General features: G+C 27.9%; 1 protein-coding gene across 2 annotated transcripts in view; it reads right to left on the bottom strand.

Moving 5' to 3' along the window:
• The window catches only part of LOC129960603 (potassium voltage-gated channel protein eag-like), a 246,294-nt gene that overhangs the window by 95,984 nt on the left and 124,131 nt on the right, over positions 1 to 26,179 (bottom strand). For both annotated transcript variants that reach the window (XM_056074108.1, XM_056074109.1), the window contains exon 2: positions 5,658 to 5,891. In XM_056074108.1, the coding sequence (XP_055930083.1) occupies positions 5,658 to 5,891 (234 nt within the window). The remainder of the gene's footprint in view (positions 1 to 5,657; positions 5,892 to 26,179) is intronic.

The raw sequence follows: 26,179 nt of genomic DNA, 5'->3' as shown, positions 1-26,179 counted from the left end.
TAAAAATGGAATCGACCACATTGAAAGTACTTTAACTTCTTAACTGTTTTATTTTCTCTCTTATCAGTGGATCCGATCTCTCAGATCGGATTGGAACGGATTGAGAGGTGTCAACTAATTGGATGACACCTTCCGTCTCTGAAAGGTACTGTTCTACTGATTCGACTAGGAATCCATAGAAAGGTTGAGTGTTTGTGTATTATGTATAGCTTATGCATAAAATTACTGTGAAATGAATGGAGTCTTAATTTATAGAACAGATAATTTGATATGTATAAATACGAGCACGATAATTAAAATGTTAACCATCTTTATTAGAAGAATATATTTTTCAAGTATATTTAAATGATTAAATTGTAATTATTGATTGCATTATTTAATTGATTTAATTAAATCAATTGTTTACTGAGTATGATGTTAACTAACATCATACATGTAGGATGTTAACTGTTTTTGACAAGTGTACTCGTCATTGGAAAAGTACAACATTTTGAGTTATGGCTAGGTAATTCAATGACAATTATTATATTTATATAATAATCGTTTAATTATATATTTATAATTAATTATTTATTATATTTATATAATATTTATTTTATATATATATTTATGAAAATTTAGATACATATTTCCCGAACAGTTCGAAATAGTTAACTGGTTAAACAACTTGTTTAGGATCTTGAAAATATTCACTTGATTTTTCGTTATTGATTGGGAAGATGCTCATTTTTACTCAAATTTGCAGCTGAATGTTACATAGTTGTTATCTTTACAGTCAATAAATAAACGTTCAAACTTTATTTAAACATATTCAATATAAACAATAAGAAAATATAGAGAAGTGACGTATAGTATTTATCATAATTTATTCGTAAGTTCTTGATGTAAAATAAAAACATATTTCAATTATGTTTTGAGTTATATAATATTAAAATAAAAATACTCCTCTATAAACTTAGATAACATGAATTTGTTCGAAGTTTTTACTAAGTGTTGGAAGATATATAAATAGCATAATTTAAGGTCAATTACCTTCAAAATTTTTTCTATAGTGAAATATTTCAGTAAGATATTTTTTTCTTATTTCGACTAATCTTTCTGATTAAATCGTTTTTCCCCCATCATCTGTTTAATATATTGATTATTTGCTAAGAACCGATTATAATTACAAATAGAAAACCCAAATAGCTTTACTACTACCCTAATAGCTTACAATCTGGACTGTAGTAATTGACCTCCGTTAAAACTCGAAATTCTGACTCTTTGACGCTGTTGTCTAATTATGATAACACGATTCTGAATACAACTCGTTGCCAAAAAGAAAAAAAACTACTCTGAATTCATTACGGATATGCACTGAAAACCTACAAATTGGGAGCGTTAAAGTTTGAACTCTCAATTATGAACCTTTATAACAAAGAAATTAATTCATATTTCATTCAAAGCATTTCTACATTTAAGTGGGAAACCTTTTAGCAAAAGCTAAAAGGAAAAATAAAAACAGCATCACTAAATATAGTTCCGGTTTTAATTAATTCTCGAGTTTCGTCCAAAGTGGAAGTCGGGTCTTGACTATTGCATAGAATTCGGCGGGCTTATAGAATCTATGGCTTTGTATATATAAAGCGATTGATTTGTGTTCTTTTTTCGAACGAAAAAGTTTTTAAAGATTTAATAATGTTGAATTAAATATAAGATTTTTATTTCTAAATTTCAGAAGCGTAAGTAGATTTATAAATGATTGTACATATTTTTATAATCAGCATGGGAATTTTAAAATGAAATAGATATTTTCCCCTTGTTTTTCCTTGTATCTAACGTTTTTTTTAGTGTTCAGTTTTACATTTTGTAAAGGGAGAATGTTTTTAGTATCACTTTTTATTAGAAAGATAAATTGGAAGCTTTCATATCGTGTTTTTAGCAATTAAAAGAGCAATTAAATTTTACTTTACGGCTCCCTTTTTAAAGGTATGATAGTCTTTGGAGAAGAAGAAAAAAATCGTCTGAAATCATGATTTCTTTATTTTAAATAGTGAATCTGATATCATGATTTCTTTATTTTAAATCGTGAATCTGAAATCGTGATTTCTTTATTTTAAATCGTGAATTCTTTATTTTAATGTTTCGTTAACAAGCAGTTTATCAATAATGGTTTTGAAAATATTTTTTTTTCAAAAGCTTTATTCGTATAATTTCTGTTATTTATATTCTAAAATACACCATGTATATTGATTCAAACTGAATAGAGAAGTAAATTCCTTGGCATAATTTTTCAGATATTTTTTCTGTCAGAAAATGATTAAAAATATTCATCTTAATCTTCAAAATATGTGATTTCTTTATGATTAAATATAATCATTATTAAATATATTATTAGAATATTTACCGATTAAACATTTTTTTTTTTATTTAAGAGAGGATAATTTCTTGTGTTTCAGAGAGTAAATTGTCCAGAAATGCTTTATATGTTTCAAAATTTGAACCTGTTAATTTTAAATATATATATTAAAGAAAGTATTTAAGTATGGATTAAATAGTTAACAAAATTTCAAGAAATGTACTGAAAATTTTTTTAGAATCGCATGGTATGCGAAGTAATACAGTTTTACAAGTATTTCTGGTAAAATGATCAGATTTAAGTTATCCTCATGATAACGATTTGAGTGGTTTAAGAAGATTATATACTTATTATTTAACGTCGAAATAAGCTGTTTCCTTGTTAAAAGGTTAAAAAATGCAATTTTCTACTGAAATTGGAGACAAGACTCTATAAAACATATGAATAAACTTTTAAAAGAAATATATTTAAAATATGTCACAATTATAATCACATATTACTCATTTTATTGTCTGAAGCTAAAAAAAAGAATAAAGTTATAAAATCAGTAATTGATGTAGAAGAAGAAATTTCCATAATTTTTAAAATAATTTAGAACTATTTAAATAACACCCAATGATACTTCTACGAGAATAACAAATTAGAGACTCCAAACTGCTGCCTAGCAATTTTGACTATGTCCATCAAGTCTAAAATACTATTTGGAGATTCCTCCCCTTTATGTTCCAAGGAAATTTAAAATGTTATAAATAGGCTAAGGTAATTTAGGTCGAAAAGAGTTTTCTTTTTTACTTGTCATTAAAAATACAAGCTTAGCCCTAAATTATTCATATAGTTTTATTCGGTTAATAATAATTCTCGTTATTCAGATTTAAACGTATCATTAACGAATTCTGTAACGCTCTTTCTGAGAGTTTGAACATCCTTGACAGTTGTACATTCCTAGCTGCATTTTGATGAATCTAGTAGAATCTCCATGAGACTGTCCTGTTATAGCGTGCGATAAAGACATTTAAGTAGTTTCATCCTTTGCATGCCTATGGGTGAAGGACTACCTTGACTACAAAGCATACTGTGGACAATCGATTTGAAAGCGCGCTTTCACCTGAAGAATTTCTGGGTGAACAGATGTTGAAATCAATCGCCGATTTGGCGGCTGAACCATCTTTTCTTTCCTCGAAGTTTAGTATCGCGTCAAGAAAAAGTTTTTAAGCCACAGTAAGGACCAAAGGATGAGTAAATTATCTTAATAGATCATTATATACTTTATTGATTTAAGTTTTATATAATAAAAAGTAGAATTCTGAAATGTTCTTGAAATAATAAAATTTTTTCTCTCGAAAATGCAGATCAGTACTGAAGAAAATCATTTATTTATTATGATTTATTCAAGCGTTTTTTTTCCTTGAACATACATTACAGATTAATTTACGAAAAAAATGAAGAGATTTAATCTTTATTTGTTAACAAGCTATGCTAGTGTAATATGAAGTATAATCCATTTTTATGTAGCTTGTATTATGTGTAACGACGGAAATTTCTTATCAATTTTTTTACTCATTTCCTAATACGTCAGAGTTTTAAAAACTTTTACACTAGTGTATTTATGCTCACAGTATAAAATTCTGTAATTATCAACACTTTATTTTTAGTTAATCGATGAGTTTAATCAAAATTTTGACTCCGTTCGCGTGGGTCACTTAAGAGACTTTGGGGAAAATTTAATTTAAGTTCTTCACACCAATAATTGTGATAAAATTAAGTATGAACTAAGAAATTGAAAAATTATAATTTTATATAAAACATTTTTATTAAATTTATATGATTAGCAATTAAAGGCAAAACATTTATCATATTCAGTTTGATCTAAAATAATTGCAATTTTTTCCCACCTTTGAGGGTAAATTTCAAGATATAACAAATAGAGAATGTCAAGGAAGACCATCTAGAAATGTGTAATTAAAGGAGAACAAAAAATCTCTTGGAGGTTTCAAATGATCAAATTCTTTAATAATCTATTTAATTTTGACGAAGGAAGTAAATTTTTGAACTTCAACAGTGATTTTTTTTTCGGTTATCAGTTTGAATTCTTTCCAATAAAATCTTTTTATATATGCTACGCATTTAGAACTAGAAATTTGTTGTGAATCTTCAAATGAAAATGTTCTTACTGTTCCATAATGTTCTGAACAACTCTTTTGTAGTTTGAAATAGCTGTATAATTTTTGCTTCATGTTTTATTTAGTAGTATAATTGTAGTTCTTACATTACAAACAAATTTCGATTTTAATTATATGTCTAATTTATTTTGGTTTTCCATTTATATAAGAATCATTCATGCTCATTAGTATTATTAAGCATAATCTAAGAATTTAATCTGCGTTGTTTAAATAGATAATTTGTAAATTTTTAAAATTATAAAAATTGATTTCGTCTTATTTTTATAAAGTTAGTTTATAAATGAGTATTCAGGTATGTTAAAAACGTTTATGATTGAAAGAACTATTAAAAAATAAATAAGATTATTTTGAAATCCATAGTTTTAATAATTTTGGGTTCTTTTCTTTGAATATATATATATATATGCATTGCAGACGATTAGACTAATGTATTTTTGTACTATAAAATTTTTATAAAAATATAAATGCAGAAGAAGATGCTAATTGATAGGCACTGGTGCAGTGTGTTATATCATCAACATTTATCCACATATTTAGATGGCAAGAGCAATTACTTTTGCCATGTTATTGCGATATCATATGAATTGATTTTATACATCATTTACATCATTTTGATGATTTAAAATCTTATAGTTTTATGAATTTAATAACGCAAAAATTTCTTATTTTTCGGCATGAATTTTAAAGAAACAAATGATAATTTTTTCAGAATTTTTTTTCACTCTTATTTTTTAATATGACTTATCACTTATTAAGTTCATTGAAAAAAATAACTCATATAATCTCATCACCATTTCGATGATTTAAAGATATGTTTTATGAATTTAATAATGCAATTTTTTTTTTATTTGGCAGCATGAATTTTAAAGAAACAAACTATATATATTTTTAAATTCTTATCCATTTTCCACATTTGTTTGTTAATATGAATGTATCACTAATGAATTTCATTGGAAAAATAACTCATAATCTCGTCACCATTTTGAGAATAATTAATGACGCTTCTGATTTTTTTTTAGTAATCATTGACATAAATATGCAGAAAACAATTATTAAAATAAATATAAATCGAGATTTTGATTAGTGGAATAATAGAAATGAAATGAAGAAATCAAAATGTCCATAAAATATCAACTTACCATTTTTCCTATAAAGAAGAATTTCAAATTGATTTTGAGTTTGTGTTTCTAGGCACTGTTCAATTTTGTTAATGGCACTCTCATTCGTCAGCTCCCCGTACATGAAAGTACAACGGCACGATTTTTGCATAACTTCGGCTCGATTGAAACCAGAAATCTTGCAAAACGATTCGGAACAGTAGACAATAGGATAGTCCACAATTTGGGCATTGGCCAGCAGGAAACTGCAATCGGCTAGAGAGGAAAAAAAACATGCACTTAGTTATGGCTCAGTTTGTTTAATAAACATTAGATATCTGGTAATCGTTACCAAGACAGCTGCAAAATAATATTTGATGCTTCATTTAGTGGTTTTGCATATGGTAAATGTTAAATATACCTAGTTAAATAAACTCTGGGATAGAAAAAATGCACACTAAAAATAATATTTTCCGATAGCATATTTTTTTATTTCCCTCTATGAGTAAGGTTTCATATTGATTTATTACATAAAGAATTTTTACTTATCGTTCATTTCAGCTTACCATTTATTTTATTTCGATGCAAAGCATTTTTCTGGAGTAAATATTATTAAATAATTAACAATGGTTCCTTTTAGTTTAACTAAAAAGAACTTTTTTAAAAGGTTGCATATTTCCTTATTGTATTAACCATTTATATTACGCTATAATTAAATCGAGATTAGTTAGCGATAACCAATAAAATGGAATACAAACTTTAAAATGATTTTCAAAAATGTTTTATAAATTGCATAAAAAAAACTATGAAACTATGAATATTAGCTTTAAGATTTTTTAATAAATATGATATAATTAAATAAATTCTTTAAGGAGCTTGAAAATATTCAAAATTAAAAGAATGCATAAATCCTTTACAAATAAAAACTGTCTTGAAATGAATGAGATAAACTGATTATCTGTTACATACTAATAGTGCAACAGAAAGTTATTCTAAAATTGAGAAGGAAATATAATCATCGAGTTCTTGGTAAAATTCAAGTTATTTTTGAAATCGAAATTTTTGAGTATATCCATTTTTTACAATCCTGAAGCTTGTAAACATTGTGGCATTGTTATTACATTAGTTCTGCTACACATAAGCTGTTATATTTAAACTAATTATTTTGGAATAATCATCACCCATGAAATTTATTTTAAATAATTGAATGCAGAATAATTCGAAAAACTATTTTATAGATACATACTTAGCTATTTTTGTCTCAATTTTTTTTAAAATTTCACATATAAACTGATACTTTAAACTAAAACTTTCACATATAAACTGAAACTTTCAGTAAAATATGTTAATAAAGTCCTACTATTCTGGAGTTTCTCCTAAAATACCTATCTTATATATAACAACAAAAGAGTTTTTGAAAGATTTGTTCACTAAGAAAAAATAAAATTGAGATATTTTCATCCTTTTGATGATCTAAAGATGCATACAGATAAGTCACTTAAAATATTTCTGCATTCTTCTTTCATTAAACACAAAAGGAAAAGTGTTTTGACTTCCTTTCTAGGATCGTACTAAATAGTCATTATCAAATCAAAGCAGGCAAACTGTAGATAAGTTTCCATAGAAGCAAATACATCTAAATAACACGGAAGGCATTCATATTCAAATTTCTGTCAGATGTAAGTACTTCATTCTATCAATGCTGCTTTCCAACTTCTCCGTATTGGCTAAACGTATTCGTAAATTACGTCGCGATGCAATGGCGTAAAGTCCTTTCAAATGCTAATACATATCGTATAGTTAATGTAAAGTCAATAACTGATTCAGTCAAACTTTTCGGGATTATGAAAGTCACGCTCCTTCAGATTTTACGTTTTGAAATATCACTCATCCAACAATTGAAACAAGGTTACTATTAAATATTTTAGTTCAAGAATAGGAAATCCCTTGAAGCTATGTTTAAATAATTTTTACATTATTAAAGCTGAGCTATTTTAAAAGCTATACTGTATTCGATTGTATTTCAACGCTACGTTGTAATGCTTGTTTCGTAAACTAAAATAATTATGTTGGATCAATTAATAGTACTATTTTGTAAAATAAAAATTTATATTCTGAATATAGGAGAGTTCGCCATCGTAGAAAATCAAACTAACAAATATAAATGATTTTCTCAGACTTTTCTTAGTGAAAGATGAAGCATTTTATTATTTTTGCCAAGAAAATCATAGTGGTGTTCATTTAAGTTATATCAACGCCTTGTTTCGAAGTAGAAAGAAGGCCATTTTAGGGCGGATCTGGTAACTTTGAACCCTGGTCAGACAACGAGGTCAACACCTGACCTGGCACTTCTCCCTCCAGACATTCGCATTACGGCCACAACAAATCCTGTCGATACTGCTTCGTTCAGTGGTGGCGAGTTGGTCGGCTGTACACAAGAAAACTTTTGCATTAAACCAGCGGAAAAGTATCTAACCAACGACGGCAGATTTAACAGGTACCAAATCCGCATACACGACGGATCGTTAGTGGAATCGGGTCTCGGATTTGCAAACCTTTAGTCTAGAAACCGAGTCATTAGTACTAGGCCATCGTAGTGGACTTACCCAAGAGAAAATAAAAGAAATTTATGATGACTTCACAAAAGGGTTCGGTTATTACTTTCAGTAAAATAATTTATTACATGTCGCAAATATATCACATAAATTTGCCAATTTCGAAAAGAATTTCTATCGAATCTTATATCATGGTATCGATTTTGAAGAATACTTTAATTTTGTATAGAGATATTTATCAATAAATATATTTTCTGCGTCACATTTATATTTCAACTGCAGGGTAATTCAAAAATCTTTAACAACATTACACACAAGTAATTTGGAAACAAATATTATGAAATAACATGATCAATAGAAATATTGTTTACTTCTGTGTGAAAAAGTGTGGCGCCTCGACTAAAAACCGCTTTTATCTGAGCAGGAGTATTTGAAAGTCATTAATTTGAGAAATTTCCTTATCTTGTATAACACATTCTTCCGTAAATTGCTCAACTAAATGGAGCCTTCAATTGCCGAATTACCACTAAAATCGGTCTTCATGATAAAAAAAAAAAGTGTTTTAATTCTAGATTTCACTTGAAAGCAATTTCAATCATTTGTGAATTATTAATTTTATAGTTGCTTCTGAAATTTGAATAATATTTGAAAGATGAATGCATTATATTTGGAAATATTTTTGAAAGATAGTTAGAAATCTTAATATTTAAAGTTCTGCTAAGTATTAATTTCCTTAAGAGTATCGTTCTTCATATAGAATCGAAGTTTCTATAAAAATTAGAAAATAGCAACAAAAATAAATTAAAAAATGGTTTTTACTAAAATACTGGATTAATTTTTTAAAACTTGTTGGAAACTATTATGATATATTTTGATAGAAGTCAAGAAATCACTCATAAGAGAAAGTAAGTCAACATTATACTTCAAAAAATATGTTTTTACGTCAGATAAATCTATCAGCAATGGAGCAGAAAAGGAGAAAATGAAGCCTAATGTTTTTTAAATTATATTTGACACTACTCATTCATATTTTCTCAAATAAGTTTCATTCTGATTTTTTTTATAATTTCATTTCCTTGTAATCTTTTTTTCTTTCTGAAAGCTTTTTGCAGATGAATATACTCAAAATTTATGAATTCATCATTTCAATCAATTTTCTTTCTATCGTAACAGCGTATTAAGTAAACTTTTTGATAACTAACGAACTTTTTCAATCAATATCAATTAAAAGAGCTTCCTCAATTTATCAAAAGATATCTTATGAAAATACATTTCCAGTGATTTCAGAGTTGCTTGAATTATTTTAAAGATATATTTATACAAAATATATTCGAAATTGTGAAATTACAAATTATTTATGCTTTCCAGTTAATATTTTCAGTTAGCAGTACATTCCTTAGTCGAGATAAGGCGATTTGGACCAATTTTATGACTTTGAAGTCTTGACTGACAGCGATAAGAAAGTCTCATTTGATTAAAGTCAGAGACAACCAACTTCTGAGCTTAAATAATAAGTAACTAAGTTTATCAAAAATAATGAAGTATCAACATTGTACTGCGAAATAAATGCACTTTTATAACATTACATTATTTGTACTGTACAAAGAAATGTGTTGTTTTTAGTTTGCTTTGAAGTTACTCGAGGGTTACTTTGAGACAACCCTTTCAATATGCATCAGTATTGACAATAAAGAAGTTTTAACAATATCTTTCGAATTAACAATATGAGCAGCTAATTTTAACAAGTATTCAGACGTGCTGTATGTGTTGAAACAAACGAAAGTTACATTTTTAAGTGCATATGTTTGGAAACCACATTTAATATAGCACTAGAACAAATTCTTACAAAAACTTGAATGAAATAAAAATCCCACTTTTTTTAGTTTTTTAAAATGCTGTTTGTGTTCAGATCACGATTTGATCCATCCAAAAAAATTTTTCGTATACAAACACTAAAAAATATTTTATTGCCCGATTTAGGCGATATTTATTCTAAAGGGACACGATCATACCCCCTTTTGAATTATTTTTTCATTGCAAGCATATTTGAATTTTATTACAAAATGACGCATCAACGCAGCAACTCTGAATGAAGACGGAATGGGCGAAAATCACATTTAAGAGTATTTATAAGAAAAAAGAATTGAATGCACCTCTTGGAAGTTTTTACTAACCCCGAGCGAAAAGAGTGAACTGAGGTCAGACGATGAGATTCACACCTCAGCCAGCATAACCCTCATCGAACTTTCAGTCCACACCACCAAAAGTATAATGTAATCTCTATGTATTTAACATGCAGCAGGCCGGTAATCGTAGCACGTTCGTCTGTGAAATTGATTTTCATACTACATAGTCCCGAAGCAGAGACTTGCCATGAAATGAATCCCTTATATTCTTGAAGAAGCGGAATACACTTAGTTTAGTTTTTAAAATTTATTTTAAATTGATCGTTTCTTCATATATTCTTTTATTTAACTTGACTTGTTTTTTCATGTCTGTAAAAATGGAATTTTGCTATCCATTTTTAACTAGTTTCTCCATATATTAGTTTGAATTGTTGATGCCAAAACCCTGTTTAAAAATATTCAGAACATAATTATTCCTTAATCCGTATATTTAAATTTGATTCTTCATACATGGCGCCATCTGGCAAGAAGTTCAAAAAAGAAATTATTACGAGATACAATAGCTTTCTTTAATATAAATGTTTTAAAATGGAAATGAATTTTAATTATTATTAAATAAATTTTTATTCAATTAAAATTGAATAAATTTTAAATTAAAAAATACATTCTAGTGCACTAGTAAAAGTGTTAAAAAATTGTCAGTTTTAAAAATATAAATTAAATATTTTATATTTCCTGATTAAAAGAATAATGAGCCTGAATTAAATGAAAGAAAGTAATTCATTTCCGATTCATTGATTCCAGTATGTTACTTGTTAAAGATTTCTGCATTAAGTAATGTGAATTTGTAGCGATTGCATCATTTAGATGCAATCGACAGGCTAGGGGTTTAATCAAGAAGGAATTTAACAATTTTTTTAAATTTGACTCTACGTTTGCTTGAGAAAGAATCCAATCCTTTTTATACACTGAAACATTCTAACAATATTCAGAGTCCACTAGTTTCATGCTTCAATTATTCAAAAATTTGGCAATATTCTCAGTTTATATATACCAAATAATAATTTTCATATGTGAAAATCTTGCATTCTAAGCGTAGCAATTGTTTTAAAGACATTTTTTTGTTAAGACTGGAATGTATTTATAATCTTAAAAAAATGGTAGAGACATTATTATGTAAGTATAATGATATGCAGCAATAAATAATATGAATGCCATTTGTACAAAAACTAGTGACGTATCATGAAGGTTAAAACAAAGAATATTAAGTTAATACTCAAAATGTATAATATAATTATATTGTATTTATATGATGAAAATCGGACAAATTAAATGAAATATAATGCCCTCATGATACCTTTTTAAATATTTATATGCATGCGATCTCAAACTGAAACAGTATATAGATACCTCCTCCTATGAAATCTAGTTTTACTGTGTTAAGAAACGGTTTAGATGAGCTTTAACTAGAGTTGCGATCCTCTGTTTCAGAATTAATTTTCAGAATTCCTAACGAGTCCTGCGTCAGAGTGAATATTTAAAAGAATCAGAGGATGGAGATATATATGCTTCTTTCAAAAAAAATTAGCAAAAAAGATGATTTTATTTTTAAAAAAATCCCCTTTTCACGCGAATGCGTAAATAACATATCGAGAAATCCACTGTAGTTTTGAAAGGGTATAGTGAAAACAACACTAAGTATTGATTAGATAATAAATGATGTATCAGACAGCAGTCCAAAGCTATAATCATTTCTAGTAAATTTATTCAGGATGAATAAACAGCAGGAAATTCTTTACAGTACCAAAGGTATTTCAATTCAATTTACTCTGTTTCTATGCAGTTTCGCCTTTATGGATTAAATCAATAACTCGCATAGTCTTATTCAACATTCTTGCATTCATTAGAGAAGCTTTTTACAAGGAGAAAAAACTTTACTTCAAGAATTGCTTGAGGGCAAAATTGCAATAGTAGGCTGTATAAGCGAAAAAATAGAAACAACTTTTAAATAAAATAAAAATGAGCTTACCATTTTCGATAGCTTTATCTGAACTTGAAGCATTTTTAAAAATTTTCAAAGTAAAAAAGTATGGCCAGTTACAGATAGGAAAGATGTGCTTCGTTGAATTTATTAACAACACAATAAAAATAGTGACTAGACACAGAATTTTAAATCTTAATTTCGAATTCTTATGAATTTGAGCTTCTAGGAAGTTGTTTAAGTTTTTTGTATGAAGAATAATGCAATTTTGACTAAACAAAGCTAAATCGATAAGAAATTAAAAATCATCGATAGAAGAAGAACGATAATTTTTGCCACTACACATTTGTCTTTAACATTTGTTTCAAGAATCCAATACAAAATATTATGCTAATGATAAACCTACTGCTTTGATATTATATTTGATTTAATAGCAATTAACTATCACCACTACTTAACTATTTACTTGAAATCCTTTGTTATAGTAAACAAAAGACTTTGCATATATTATTTTTTTTAAATATTCCACAAAAAATTCTTAGAACAAAGGCGATACTAGCCAAGACCACCTGGAATATTTGTCCTAAATATGCTTAAACGGCAATAAAAACCTTAAAACATCCGCCGGTTCACTTATTAATCGCCGTCAAGAATAACTGAAATACTAGTCGAACGAGAACGGTGCTTTCAGCATGATATGGCTTTTGGCCGAAATATCAGTCATAGTTTGTTTATTATTCCATTGTTAAAAACACCAGCCTTTTTCTTAAAACTTGAGTAACGAGTTCCTATCTCGACATTCGAACCCGATTGCTACGGCAAATATCGCAGTCACACTACATCCAAATTTGACATTCGAACCCAAATATATTATCAATTTTATTATAAGCAGCAAATTTAATTTAGTTTTGGCAACGGCCATTAACGATTTTGATGAGTTCTTGATTTGTGTGTTCTATGTTTAGTACCGTAACTAGTTTTTTTTCTCTAATAAAATCTTTTTAGGAATTTGGTGTATTGATTAAACTGACAAATAGATTAGAATATTAGCTATTTGCAAATTATTATTTTATTTGTTATTTACTTATAAATTTTAAATAATTTTATTTATAAATTATGATATAGTGTATGTAAGGATGAATAAATGATAATCATATAAGCTTGAAAATACAATATTTCGATGCATTAATCACCCTCGGACATCACATTTAAAGGTTGGTAAGTAATAAAAGTTGGAGTCAGATTTTAACCTTGTATTTGCATAAAAAGATCGAAAATCTTAGCATTTTAATCAGTTTGAGACAACTCGAAGTAGAAAAGAATCGGACAAATTCTTGATGTTTTATTGCTCATGATTCTGTATATTATAGAAATGTTAGGATAAGAAATATTTTTTGTGCATTTTTTTTTCCTGTTTAGATGTTTTTATGCAAGTCGGCTATATTAAAATTAAAATTATTTAATTCTGTTTAATTTTTGTAAAAATTTATTTATCTTTTAATATGTATATATATGGAAATAAAATGCACGAGGTACTGATATTAAAAATTTTTCATTGTAATAAACTAGAAACTTTTCATACATTCCCCTAGTTATTAAATTGAAGAAAGAATTTTTTTTCTGAAATTGATTGATATTTTTGCTCAGTTTCGGAAATGAAACGTAAGGAATTTATCATGTCCAGATATTATGACTTCATGACAGTGTTTTGCTTAAGATGCAAAAAAAGTTTATTTCTGTAATTAAAAGTAACTAGTTTTCTCACTTACTCAAGAAATAAAATAAGTTGAAAATAACGACGGAAACAACTAATAAGAAAAATATTTTTAATAAAACTGGAATATCAATAATTCAAAGCAAAGTAACATCTTAATACCACTTTTATAAAAAAAAAATTCAGTTTCTTCAAATCTGCACTTTTTTTTTATTCATTAGTGTTAATTTGAAAATATATTATTTTAAAGAAATCTCTCCATATTTGTAAAAGATTACAAGATTATTTTAAAATTTTGTACTTATGTATTGATATCTATTCTGAATTTATTCTAAAAAATTAAAGAATCACTTAAATCGTAATCTATATAATAATTAATCCACTTAAAACTAAAAAGATAGAATAAAAGTTCAGATCTTAAAAGTCCTCCATAAAACTAATTGAAATAAACTTTGTATTCCCTTTTTCTTAATAAATGCATTATGAAAGCCATATCAAAAATTTTTTTAAGATTACATTTTACGATAATCTGAGGTTGCACATAGATAATTGAATTTTAGCACATACATAGCATGACATCGAGTCGAAATTAGAATTGTAAACGAATGAAGTATTTTTAGAACTTAAAACCTTATTTGTGAGCTTCAAGATATTCTATTTAACAGGAAGTTTCAATATTTAATCAGAATTCGTCTAGTTGCCTCCACATAAATTTGTATAATTTTATTTAATTCAAGTTTATTGAATTAATTCTTTAGAACATGCGAATTTCTCAAACGTATATATGTTCCATTCATTAGAAAATACTGTGTATAAAATTTCAGACTAAAGGTAAAATTTAATTACATTTTAATCAAATTAAGATATACAAATAAAAACAACTGCTCCTTTTAAATTCCGTAATCCTCTATTACAATTCTTAATTAAAAGAGGCACATTTCAGATATAGTATCTTTAGGCAAAATGCTGACTATTTTTATCATCTGTTCAAGAATTTTTATTTATTTTCGCTTCTTGAATATATCAAATTAACAATATCCTTTCATTTGAGAGTAACCCATTTCAGCATTTGATACACAAATTAACTCATTGTCTAAAGGATTTATGTCTGCCAATGTTGATTTAGAATATAAACGGGAGCATTAATAATGTTGATTTATAACGGTGTGTAACTCTTAACTAGAAGGCCTGTCAAAGAGACTTCAGGTAAATGTTCCCAATTAATCTTTTCGTGTTCTCTGAAGCAATAAATTAAGTACAACAGAAGTCAAATATTTCACAATAGAAACCAACAATTGGAAAACAGCATGAAGTAGCAAGCTCATTGTTTATTTTTCTCTCGATTGTATGGCTTGAAAGTTGTTTGAATGAAAGTGCTTCACGTTTTAATATTAGTTAGCAAAAGTAGATTAAAATTCTGTCTGTTTCAGATAGTGATAGATTTGTTAATCTTAAAATTCTTTTATAATTCTAAGTCGTGTTAGGGAAAGTTCTAGTTCCATTGATTAAGTGACCTTGATTGTGAAATTTGCAATATTTGAAACTATAATTACCCATTGATTGTATTTACATCAACAATAAAGAAATATTACAGCCCATTCGAATTTGGAAGAGTAATTAGAGGAAAAAAAACCCGAAATTATGATGCAGATTTCAAATTTATTTTCTATAATTGTGAAAAACATACAGTAAAATTTATTTAAAATTGTTTTCTATGAAGCATTCTACGCCCTGAAGTTTAAATAATCCTTCTAGCCTCCGACATAACAGAAAGAATTTTCAGGAAAGCATTCAAAGATTTCCATGTCAATGAATGCAAATACAACAATTTTATTGAAAAGATAAATACCGGATCATCACATACAATTCCTTTTATATATAGTTGTATTTAACTTGGAAACCACGGTGGCCTAGTGGTAAGATCTCGGCCGCTGGGCCGGACAGCTACAGGTTCGAGACCTGATTCCTCTAAAGATTCGCCATGTAAGCGAGCCTGGTGTACGCTAAATATGAAGTCGTGGTCCAAACGTCCTCCTACCGGAGTGATATGGGTGGTTGGAGATTACAGCTTCGATGCCGTCCTCATCATCTGACCGGGTCTTAAAATTACAGGTTCGTCCTTAAATCGTCCTAGTGTTGATTTCGAACTGGACTTTAATATAACTTTATTTAATTTAATAAGTCTGTTTCCCTTCCGAAAGTTTTCTATTTTTTTCAGCACATAAGTACATTTCTATTGACATAATCGAATGAAATGAGTCCCTTTCTCTCCTGAAATTAAAATAAGTTCCTTAAAATACAACAATAAAATTTATGAAACTAAAATAATATACTATTGCCATTACATTTGAAAAATGGCTTTGTGTAATCATATGCCATGTTGATTAACGTGACTTTCGAGTCTATAAAATATGATTTCCTTTTTGTATTAAAAGGCAGGCTTTCATGTTCTATCTTGTATATTTTTTACTTCTGAAATATTAGTAAAAACAAATATGTTCCCTTTTATTAATTACTGCTGCAACATTATTTTAAATGAAAGATAAGATGCAATATTTGGTTCTACAGCAAAAATCCACTGAGACCTATGGAATTGTGTATACTGACGATCCAGTGTTCAGTGCTATGTGATCTCAGCCAAGTCTAATTCATAGTTCTTGAAACATGTGCCAAATGTGGCGGAATCAACGACATTAACTACTACTGCGTCAGCAAATGTGATCTTTCCGCATATTCCTATGACAACAAATGGCACGCTTTCTTTTTTGTATGTGCTTGGCCCATGAGACTGAACTAGCATTTGAAATGGCAATAAATAAAGCTCAAGGACATGCACTTTTAAGGCAAGTATTAATGTAGAATTTTTGTTCTTTCTGTAGTTAGCTTGCTGGCCAAATGATACGCCAAAACATTTACATATTTTACAGCAAAAGAGAAAAAACAATGTCAGACATTAGGAAATTTAAAAAGAAACCAAATTATATTTTAAGAAAATAACTATTTCATAATAACATAAACATTGAGAAGCGTGATTCAAGTGCCTATCATTAAAATACATGTTCACATTTTTGATATATTTTAAAATTAGGTATATTTCTAGTAAATATATAACTAAAATAAAGTTGCTCAAAAACTTGTTTGTTCCTAAATTTATATACTATATTGAAAATTATGAAATTTATTTTGGAAATTTGGAGCATTTTATTGTATAAATAAAAATGTAATTGAATTTCCTTTGCTATATAAAAGCACGTATACTACATTCTAATATATCTGTATAAAAGATCTAGCAAGTAAGATAAATGTTTAATGTGCAGCTATTTATCTTCATAAACATTTCTACAGTTTTCAATCGATGTAAAAGCTAGAAATGTTTACACTCCCGATGAAGAATAAATATCTTACAAAATATAATATGCATTATTTGTTTGAGCAATCGATTTATTATGACCTTTTGTTCATCTTGAGAACTAAAAGCTTTTCCTTTTACAAGCTAAATAGAGAGCACACAAATAATTTGTCATCAAATTATTGAATTATGAAATATAAATCTAAAAATGAAAAACTATAATGATATAAATAGAAATCACCGCAAAGAGCGAAGTTAAATCTTTAAAACATCAAAAAGATATTTCATATTATATCCCCATTAGGATATTCATATTACATATGCTCCTAAAGAGAAAATATAATGACTATAAATTTTTAATTTATCATAACATCAAAGTTAATTGAAGACAAATAAGAGGCTTATTGTCTGAAGTATCCCTTTGTGATTTATACCAATTTCAATAAAAAGAAACGCTGGTTAGAAAGCATGTCGGCATTCTCGGAGAATATAATCGGAAAACTGAATCTTTTGAAATATCCTTTGTAGCTTTTAAATTCAAAGGATTTTGCAGCACTTCTTCAGGAAACATCTCGTTCATTAAAGCTTGGCACTTTTAAATTATTTAATACTGAAAATTACTTTATCACTGTTTCTTTTATTTCTGCAATATTTATTAGAATTTCAGTTTAATCTTAATTAATTGTTCTGGAAATAGGAGTTAGAATGTTCTTAAACAATTTTAGTGAAAATAACACTTCAGAAATTGAATTTTTTGGCATATATTTTAAGGTTTAAGGTCAATTAGGGTAATTGGATACAGGGAATAATTTAGAACGGTAACTATAGTACCGACTGCTGAAGTCTTAGCGAGTTGCGAAATGTGTTTTCTTTAATTCAAGACAGTGCAGTTATTTGGAGACCATCCCCAGAAGCCAAAATTTACAGTTCAATATTATTGCAATTAAATATCTTTGCACACATGGTATACTGCTCATCTTGAGTGAGTTAAGACACTCTAGAAGAAAACGAATAACATTTTCTAGCTTTTTGCAGTGTTACTTTGTAATTTTTAATGTAGCTGCAACGGTCTTTGAAAAAATGAAAACAAAGTTTTATTAAGTTTCATTATTCATTCCCTTTGCAAGATAAGATGCAAAGTCATAGATTCCTTGAATCTGAAGCATTTACGAGTCTATCTGATTCAATTTTCACTTTTAGGTTTACGTCAGAAAAACATGATATCGTTCTTATTTCACCGTAGGGTAGTTATTAAAAGGTGTTTAATTTAATAAAAATCCATTTTTTGCAGCATTTTGAATACTTTGTTATATTTTTGGAAGTTATGTTAAGTCTAGGAGCACGGGATATTCTACCCACCAACAGTGTTTAATACGTTATGTCAAATTAACAATTGATATTTTTCAATAATCCACACTGTGATCTAGATACATATTTTCCACGGATTAATAATTATTTGATACTGATTGATGTTAAGTATAGAGAAAAATACGAAACTGATCTCAAGGACGAAAAAAATGTGTGTATAAATGAATAATCATATGATGATTTTGACTCTTTTCAATAAGAAATAGAGGTTGTGGAGATGAAGAAAGTGACATGTCGAGCTATCGAGGGTTGAATTTTTATCAAATATTTATATTTTGATCGGTTATGTTGAATGTATCGGAATAAATTACTATTATTTGCCCGTCTGACGGACTGATGGAACTGACAAAGATCAAATGTGACAAATTTTAAAAGTACCTCCTTGACTAAATCAAAATTAGTTTTGAAGATTATTGATAGTTTACGATTGCTGAGATTTAGATAAATATATTATACCAGATCCTATCGTTAAGTAGATTTTTTCGAGAGGAGTAAATACGTGAGATAAATGAGGTGAATTGGAAATTGAACATACTATTCGAAATGGAAGCTCTATTTTCTACTACTGAATTGAACTCATAGTCCTTATTCATTTTAAAATAAGTTTATAATATATTTGCTTCTTTTAATAACTATGTCTTATAATTTTAAGAAATTTCTGTTTTTTATAAAGGCTGGACTAGAATGATTATAAATAGCTCCAAATTGAAGGTGGTATGACATTTTATATGTAGTATTTCATGAAATATAATGCATTTATTGAAAAACAGTAAGAAAACAGCAGTAATTTTAGGTGGGTGTGAACTTAGAGGTAAAATAAATTTTAAAGCTAGAAACTGCATTTTCTTATTTTAAATATATTCTATTTAAATAAATTTATTATGATCAGAAGTCAAAATAGGTGTTTCCTGTTATCGCAGAGTCTCCAGGCTAATTGGAGTAACTCCAGGCTCCACGTAATTATGAACTACGCTGCACCACTTAATTAATAAGCTAATGTAGGAATGTACATATGGCTGAAAGGGCCGGGATAGCCAGGTTGGTAGGGCGTTGGACTCGCATCCCTTAGGTTGTGAGTTCAAATCCCGCCGGCGAAGACTCTCTCTGTGTGTGGTGGCTAGCGCACGTATAAATCTGTCGTGGTCATAAAGCCCTCCCTGTCGAGAGGAATACCACTGGGGGTATTGGTTCAGAGGTGATCGTTCTCTGATTCAGGTCTAAATTACGATCTGTGGATGAAATGCATGAATGAAGTCCGCTTCGTAAAACCGCCCTGAAGTCCTCCCCGCCACAACCAATTGTGACGCGTGAGTAGCTAAGTCGTACTCTTAGTAGGCACTACTATAAACTGCCTTAGTAGGCACTACTGTAAAAAAAAACAAGACTCTGACTCGGCTTAAATTGCAGACAGGTAACTGGCAGCGGGCTTGTAAAACGCCATAAGTCACAACACACACACAACATATGGCTTAATGGATCTTCTAGAAAATAGACACTACTATTAACTATTGACTTATTCTACTTCTCATAAAAACATTTTAAATCGAAGAAAATAAGAAGACCTACGAAATTCGTTGCCCTTTACCTTCACTGACTCTATAAACTTTAAAAGGTTTTGCAGCAGTTTTTCAGTAATCATTTTTTAAATAAATTTTTCCTCCATTTTTCTAATATTTAACCATTTTTAAATCAATGTATTGCGTGGAAATTTAAATAATTACTTGTATTAATTTCAAATATGAAAGGCAAAAGATGTCATAAATTTATGTTTAAAGTTATTGAGAATTTCATCTCGCAATATTAAGAGCAAGGCTGTTCACTACTTGTGATTTTTTTTCTTTTATTTATACTTCTGATATTTTCTTAAAATTAAGACGAATCTAACTTTTTCATCTAAATATCCTCGAAAGAGAGTTTCCCTTAACTATTTTCTAAACAGAATGAAACATATTAGCTTTAAAAAAATGAATTTCTGTAAACGGATATCTTTTTGTCAAAAATATAAGTGATGAAAAGAGGTGTTGTTTTTTAACAATGAAATCAATCTCAAGGACAATTTTTAAATCTAATTAAAATAAAAAAGAAAGTAGTTTAATAAGTAAAGAATAAATATATAACTTATTATTTTCATAGTATTATGCATAAAATTGATTAAATAATAAATTTTTTCAGCTTACAACTGTAAAGGTTAAAGTGTACAAAGCTAAGTTTCGAAACTTTCACTTGCAATGCCATGATTAGGCCTTGAAGGGGAATTTAGGTAAGTCATTTTAGAAAAATTCAGATGTAACATTTTTTTAATTTTTTATGTCAGAGATAGTATTGACTACTGATTATAAAACAAGCAATTTTCTTAAAAGTAACAGTTTTCGGATTGTTCGCTCCCTGATGCTTAACCGATGCAGCAATATTTACATTTTAGACAGGCTATTCGTCTCAGGTACATATACAATGCAAGGGTTCTGTTCAAAAACTTTGCAGAAATTCACCGAAACTTTTAAAGTTTTCAGGCGATTTTCAACGTGTAACTTTGTATTCGATTTTGAGATCTTCCGTTTGATTTAACATATAAATGCATTCTCAATTAAAAGTTTAGTTGTTAATTTGGAAGTTGTTGTTTATTTGAGAACATTACTTTTTTTAAAAATTTGGTTTAATTACTACCTTTAAATTTAAAAAAAAATAATTGAATCTTCTATTTAATTAAACAAATTTTGGATTCAAGCAAAAGTGAATACTTGTCTTTTGCTCTGTAAAATTTCTTTATTTAATGACTTTCACATAATAATGTAAAAAGTATCATTCAAAGTTATTTTGATGATTGGTAAAACAAGGAAGAATGCACTTTCTAGTTTAATTTGTTGAATAAGTAACGTATCGTCGAATTGAGGGTAGTTAAGAGGTTATACCAGAGCAATACTAGTATAATAAACACAAGGAAGAAAATTGAGATAGTCTTAATAAATGTAGTTTGAAATTTAACATCGACATTGTTGTAAACTTCTCTGCACTTTTCTTCTCATTTTCTGAAAGTTCACGAGATCTTCAATAAACACAATTCCTCTTATTTATTATAGAATCAAAATTATCAAGTGACGAAATTCAAAAATGTGTTTCAAATCTAACCACATAACGTTGCAGCAGAGTTTAAAATTGAGTATAAAAAATAAGGTTGGCAACATATGAGTTTTAAAATGTATATTTTATGATAATACTAATAGGCTTGCATACTCTGTAAATTACGACAAAAAGAAAATAATTCAAAACGTTTTACATTACATATTAACAGTTATAGATCGACAACTTGGGTAGATAGTTATGCCTTGAGTAATAATTAAGAATGGGATTTTCTAACTTTTTTATGATTTTTGATTAAAAATTAATCTGCAACGTTTTTTACAAAGTACCCCAAAGATATTATTGCACAAAAATTAAGTTTAAACCTCTTTAAATTCACACAAACCAAAAAAATAGGTTTTTCTGTTGCATCACTTTTTTTTCCGCACAATTTATTCTCTAGTCTTAATATTTTAAATTGTTAAGTAAATTTTACAAAATATTTCAGTGTTTTAGTGACTATAATTTATACTGACTCGCATTGCGATGATAAAACAAGCATTTTTATGTACACTATATCTATGCAATATAATTAATCTCATGCTTGAAAAGTAAAATAATATATTTTACTAAGCTGAAAACGGTAATATGCTATTATATTTCTGTTGATCTAATTTTGACTTTTTTGTCATCTTTTTACATATAAAATCTCATTTTACATTAATTATCATTTTATGATTTAATTTTTTAAAAAATGCATATAATTTTTTTCAAAATGAATTTATGGAATAACATATTATAGTCATCCGTTTTTAGACGTAAATAAATACCTAAACTCTCTCTCTTTCCATCTCTTATAAACAAAAAGAATAAATCATGACCCAATCCGCGTAATATTTAACTCGCTAACAGCTCTTTCATTTGAAAACTGTTATTTATTCCTATTGCGAAACTCAAAAATAGAACCGTGAAATGCATTCCCATGAGTGCAATCGCAAAATACCTATTCACCACGATTCTAAATTTAAAGACAGAGACAACCAATTTGAATAACACCCACCAAACATCCATACAATTTCGAAGTGATGATTTTGAGCTTTTGCAAACTGATTTTCTGGGTGTGCCCTCTTTTGCAAATACGTGTGCTGCATATAAAACAGGAGTCTTAACAGTCACGCTTTGCTCCAAAAAACAGCTTATCTCCCTCTCATTACTGTCCCCTGTTTTTTACGTGTGCATCCTAACATTTCTGATTCGAAGTTCGTCCTAATGAGGACTTATTGGAGCTATCAATTTTTGTGGCCTCTTGCCGCTCAAGCATGTAAAAATCACCGCATAGTAATTAGTACGTGCCTGTTTAGAGGTCGAAGATTGGTTGTCTGATATTTATCTGCTAGTTAGCATGCAGGATGAAGTTTAGGAGTTATTTAAAGGATGGACCATGTTTTATGTTGGCTGATTACTTCATAATTTACTTCATTTAGTATTGTTGGGTGTTTGATGCCTACCGGATTAGTTGTAAAATGATTCACGCTCATGCGTTCCCTGCTCACCTTGGAACTACTGCCTTGATTTAGGATTTTCAAAGTACAGGCTGTAAACTTAATCGCTGAAAATATGTAACATAATTTTTTCGGTCATTAATTGAAGGTTTTTAATAAGTATAAATTTCATTCTTGCGAATGAATTCGAAATATAATACTGTCAATTATTTTGTAATTAATATTTTAATAGATCATTATTTGAAGTAGGAAAAGTATGAAAAAACGCCAAATAAAATATTTCGTATTAAGTTTTCTTTTATTCCACGATAAAAAAAAATCTTGTATAGAATGAAAGAATTTCATATGAATTTCATTTTTGATTACATAGTTCAAACGAAGACTTAAAAATAAAAACATATGTTTAAGTTTATAAAATGTTTTTCAAATAACTCGTAAACTGCTTATATAATGCACTGCTTATTTGACAATATAATGGTTATAAAATGTTACAAGTAAATAATGTTTAAGCTCATTTTAGCTCTTTATTTTTGGGAGAAATAATATAAACACTGTGGAATAAAAAATATGTGTGAATTTATACATTTACAATATTATTGATCTAAATAAATATAATTTATCTAATACTTTCAAAAATCAACAGTTACAGATTAGATAAGTTAATAGTAACTTATCTTATCAGAAAGTATTCCAAATCTTTAAGTATGATATAAAAGAAATTTTTAATTTACCCTCTGACTGGAATACCAATCATAAAGACAAATAAATTGTAGTTAAGTAAAATAGTAGTCAAATAATATTTCAAACAGAGGATTAATTTAATTGGTATATTATGTAGTAAATCTTGGGTTTTATTAGTAGTAATAAATTAGTAATGTTAACTAGTGAATTTTGTGAACTAGTGTTAACTAGTGAATTTTGTGAATTAGCTTAACTAGTGAATTTTGAAACTGTATTAAATTATAAGTTGAAATGTTTTACATGCATTTGAATAATAGTTGAATAAATTTCCTCATGAAAAACGATATTTTTCTTTTGAACGAAAGTTTTAACTTCTCTGGATATCCTTTGAATTAAAGTTTTGATAAATTCACACATAAAATGAGAGGAAAACAATCAGAAACGACTTGGATTAAAAAATAATGGCATAAATTCAATTATTACAAATATATTTTATTTCGTAATAATTTTTCTCTTACAGATGTATAACATTGTACGTATTAAATAACGTAATTTCTTTAAATTCAACAAATTTTTAAAAGTCGAATGATTCACATCCTTTAAAGACAAATTGTTACTATATGTTATGATAAAATATAATTCCCATTTTATTCATGGAGTACTATTTCAAACCTAGTTAATGAGATTTTTGTGTAAGGAAGAAATAATTTACTTCGTAGTCAAATGCCTAAAGCAGAATTCATTAAGAAGAAGAGTTATTATTTGGAATTCAATTATTATAATTGGGATAATGTTATATTTTATCTTAATGTGCTATTTTTAACCGATTCTCACTTTAGAAATTGAGATTATTCTTTAAGAGCGAAGAAATTCTTTTCCTATTCAAATGCGAATTTGTGAATGATTATTTTGAATTCAATTACTATGCTTATTACTGTTACTATGCTACTGTTACTAATGTCACTCCAAAAAGTAATTAAAAGTTCATATTTTATATATCTTTATTTTGCCATTAACCTTAATTAATTATCCAGTTAAAAAAAAGATCTTTTAAATTTGAATGATAAATATTTCTCAGCGTGGAAAGATTAATATGTTTAATACTAGTACTTAAAATTATCGTTACCTCAACCAAACTCAATTAATACGCAGTGCAACACATAAATCATTCCAATTTGCTGACTTGCAATTATATTTGGATTGCCTCATATATGCTGCATTTATGTTATAGCGATTATAATTAGACTGAGATTTATATAAAAAAAAGCCCTTACCAACGGTTACAGATTTAGTAACATACTTTTGAAAATATAATGCTGGCAGTTTTGGATGTAAATATAAAAATACGGAATGACCAAAGACAATTACTGACTTTTGCTATAAAGCAAAGCGCTCCTAAATAAATAGAAGACATTTAGTGCTTGGTTTTACTTCACACTTTAAAGTTAAAATTACTAATTCCACATATTCCTAAGCTTTACATTTTAAATTTTTGGGAAAATAAAATATTTTTCCCAACACAAACAGAATAATAACTGTCATCATTATTGATGTTTTAATATTTCAGGAGCTTGTCAGCAAGCTAGGTATGGAATTCAAATAAAGGATAAAACTTCGCCTGGCAGTAAATAATAACGCAAATTTCATGTTGATGGAGTATTTACATCTTTAACATGTACCATGAAACCACTTTCAGATAATCCAAAGCCTTGTTATCCCTTCACTTTATAACACATAATGCGATGAAAATCACAAGCCTGTTAAATCTCATTTAAAGTGGCTTAAATCACTATATTCTCAAGCCTTTATGCTTCGAATAATACAATAATGGACCATAAGCGAGCTAAACTCCAATTAAAGAGGCTTAAACTGTGATATTCTGACATTTTCATTATGAATAAAATCGCAATGCATTCAACATTTATTGAGCTTCATATAAAGGACCATAAGTCATGACATTTTATAAAAGCATTCCTAAACAACAGAAATGTGGACAACAGATACAGTAACAAGTAAATGCAATAAAGTTTATTAAGCTATGGATTAGATGCAACAATAACAGCAAGAAGTTTTTTTTAAAAAAAAAAAAAAACTCTCAGGAATTTTGTCATGACTTATTTTTTTAGAAACTCTAATTAAAGAAAAAATGACTTGGGGAATTTTTTTTCTTTACAGACACTATTTTGAGAATCTGAATTCTTCTTCAATTAGCTATATTTAACCTTATTTGG

Source organism: Argiope bruennichi, chromosome X2, assembly GCF_947563725.1.
Source record: "Argiope bruennichi chromosome X2, qqArgBrue1.1, whole genome shotgun sequence".
Lineage (NCBI taxonomy): Eukaryota > Metazoa > Arthropoda > Arachnida > Araneae > Araneidae > Argiope > Argiope bruennichi.
This window is presented reverse-complemented; position numbering and strand designations above follow the sequence as displayed.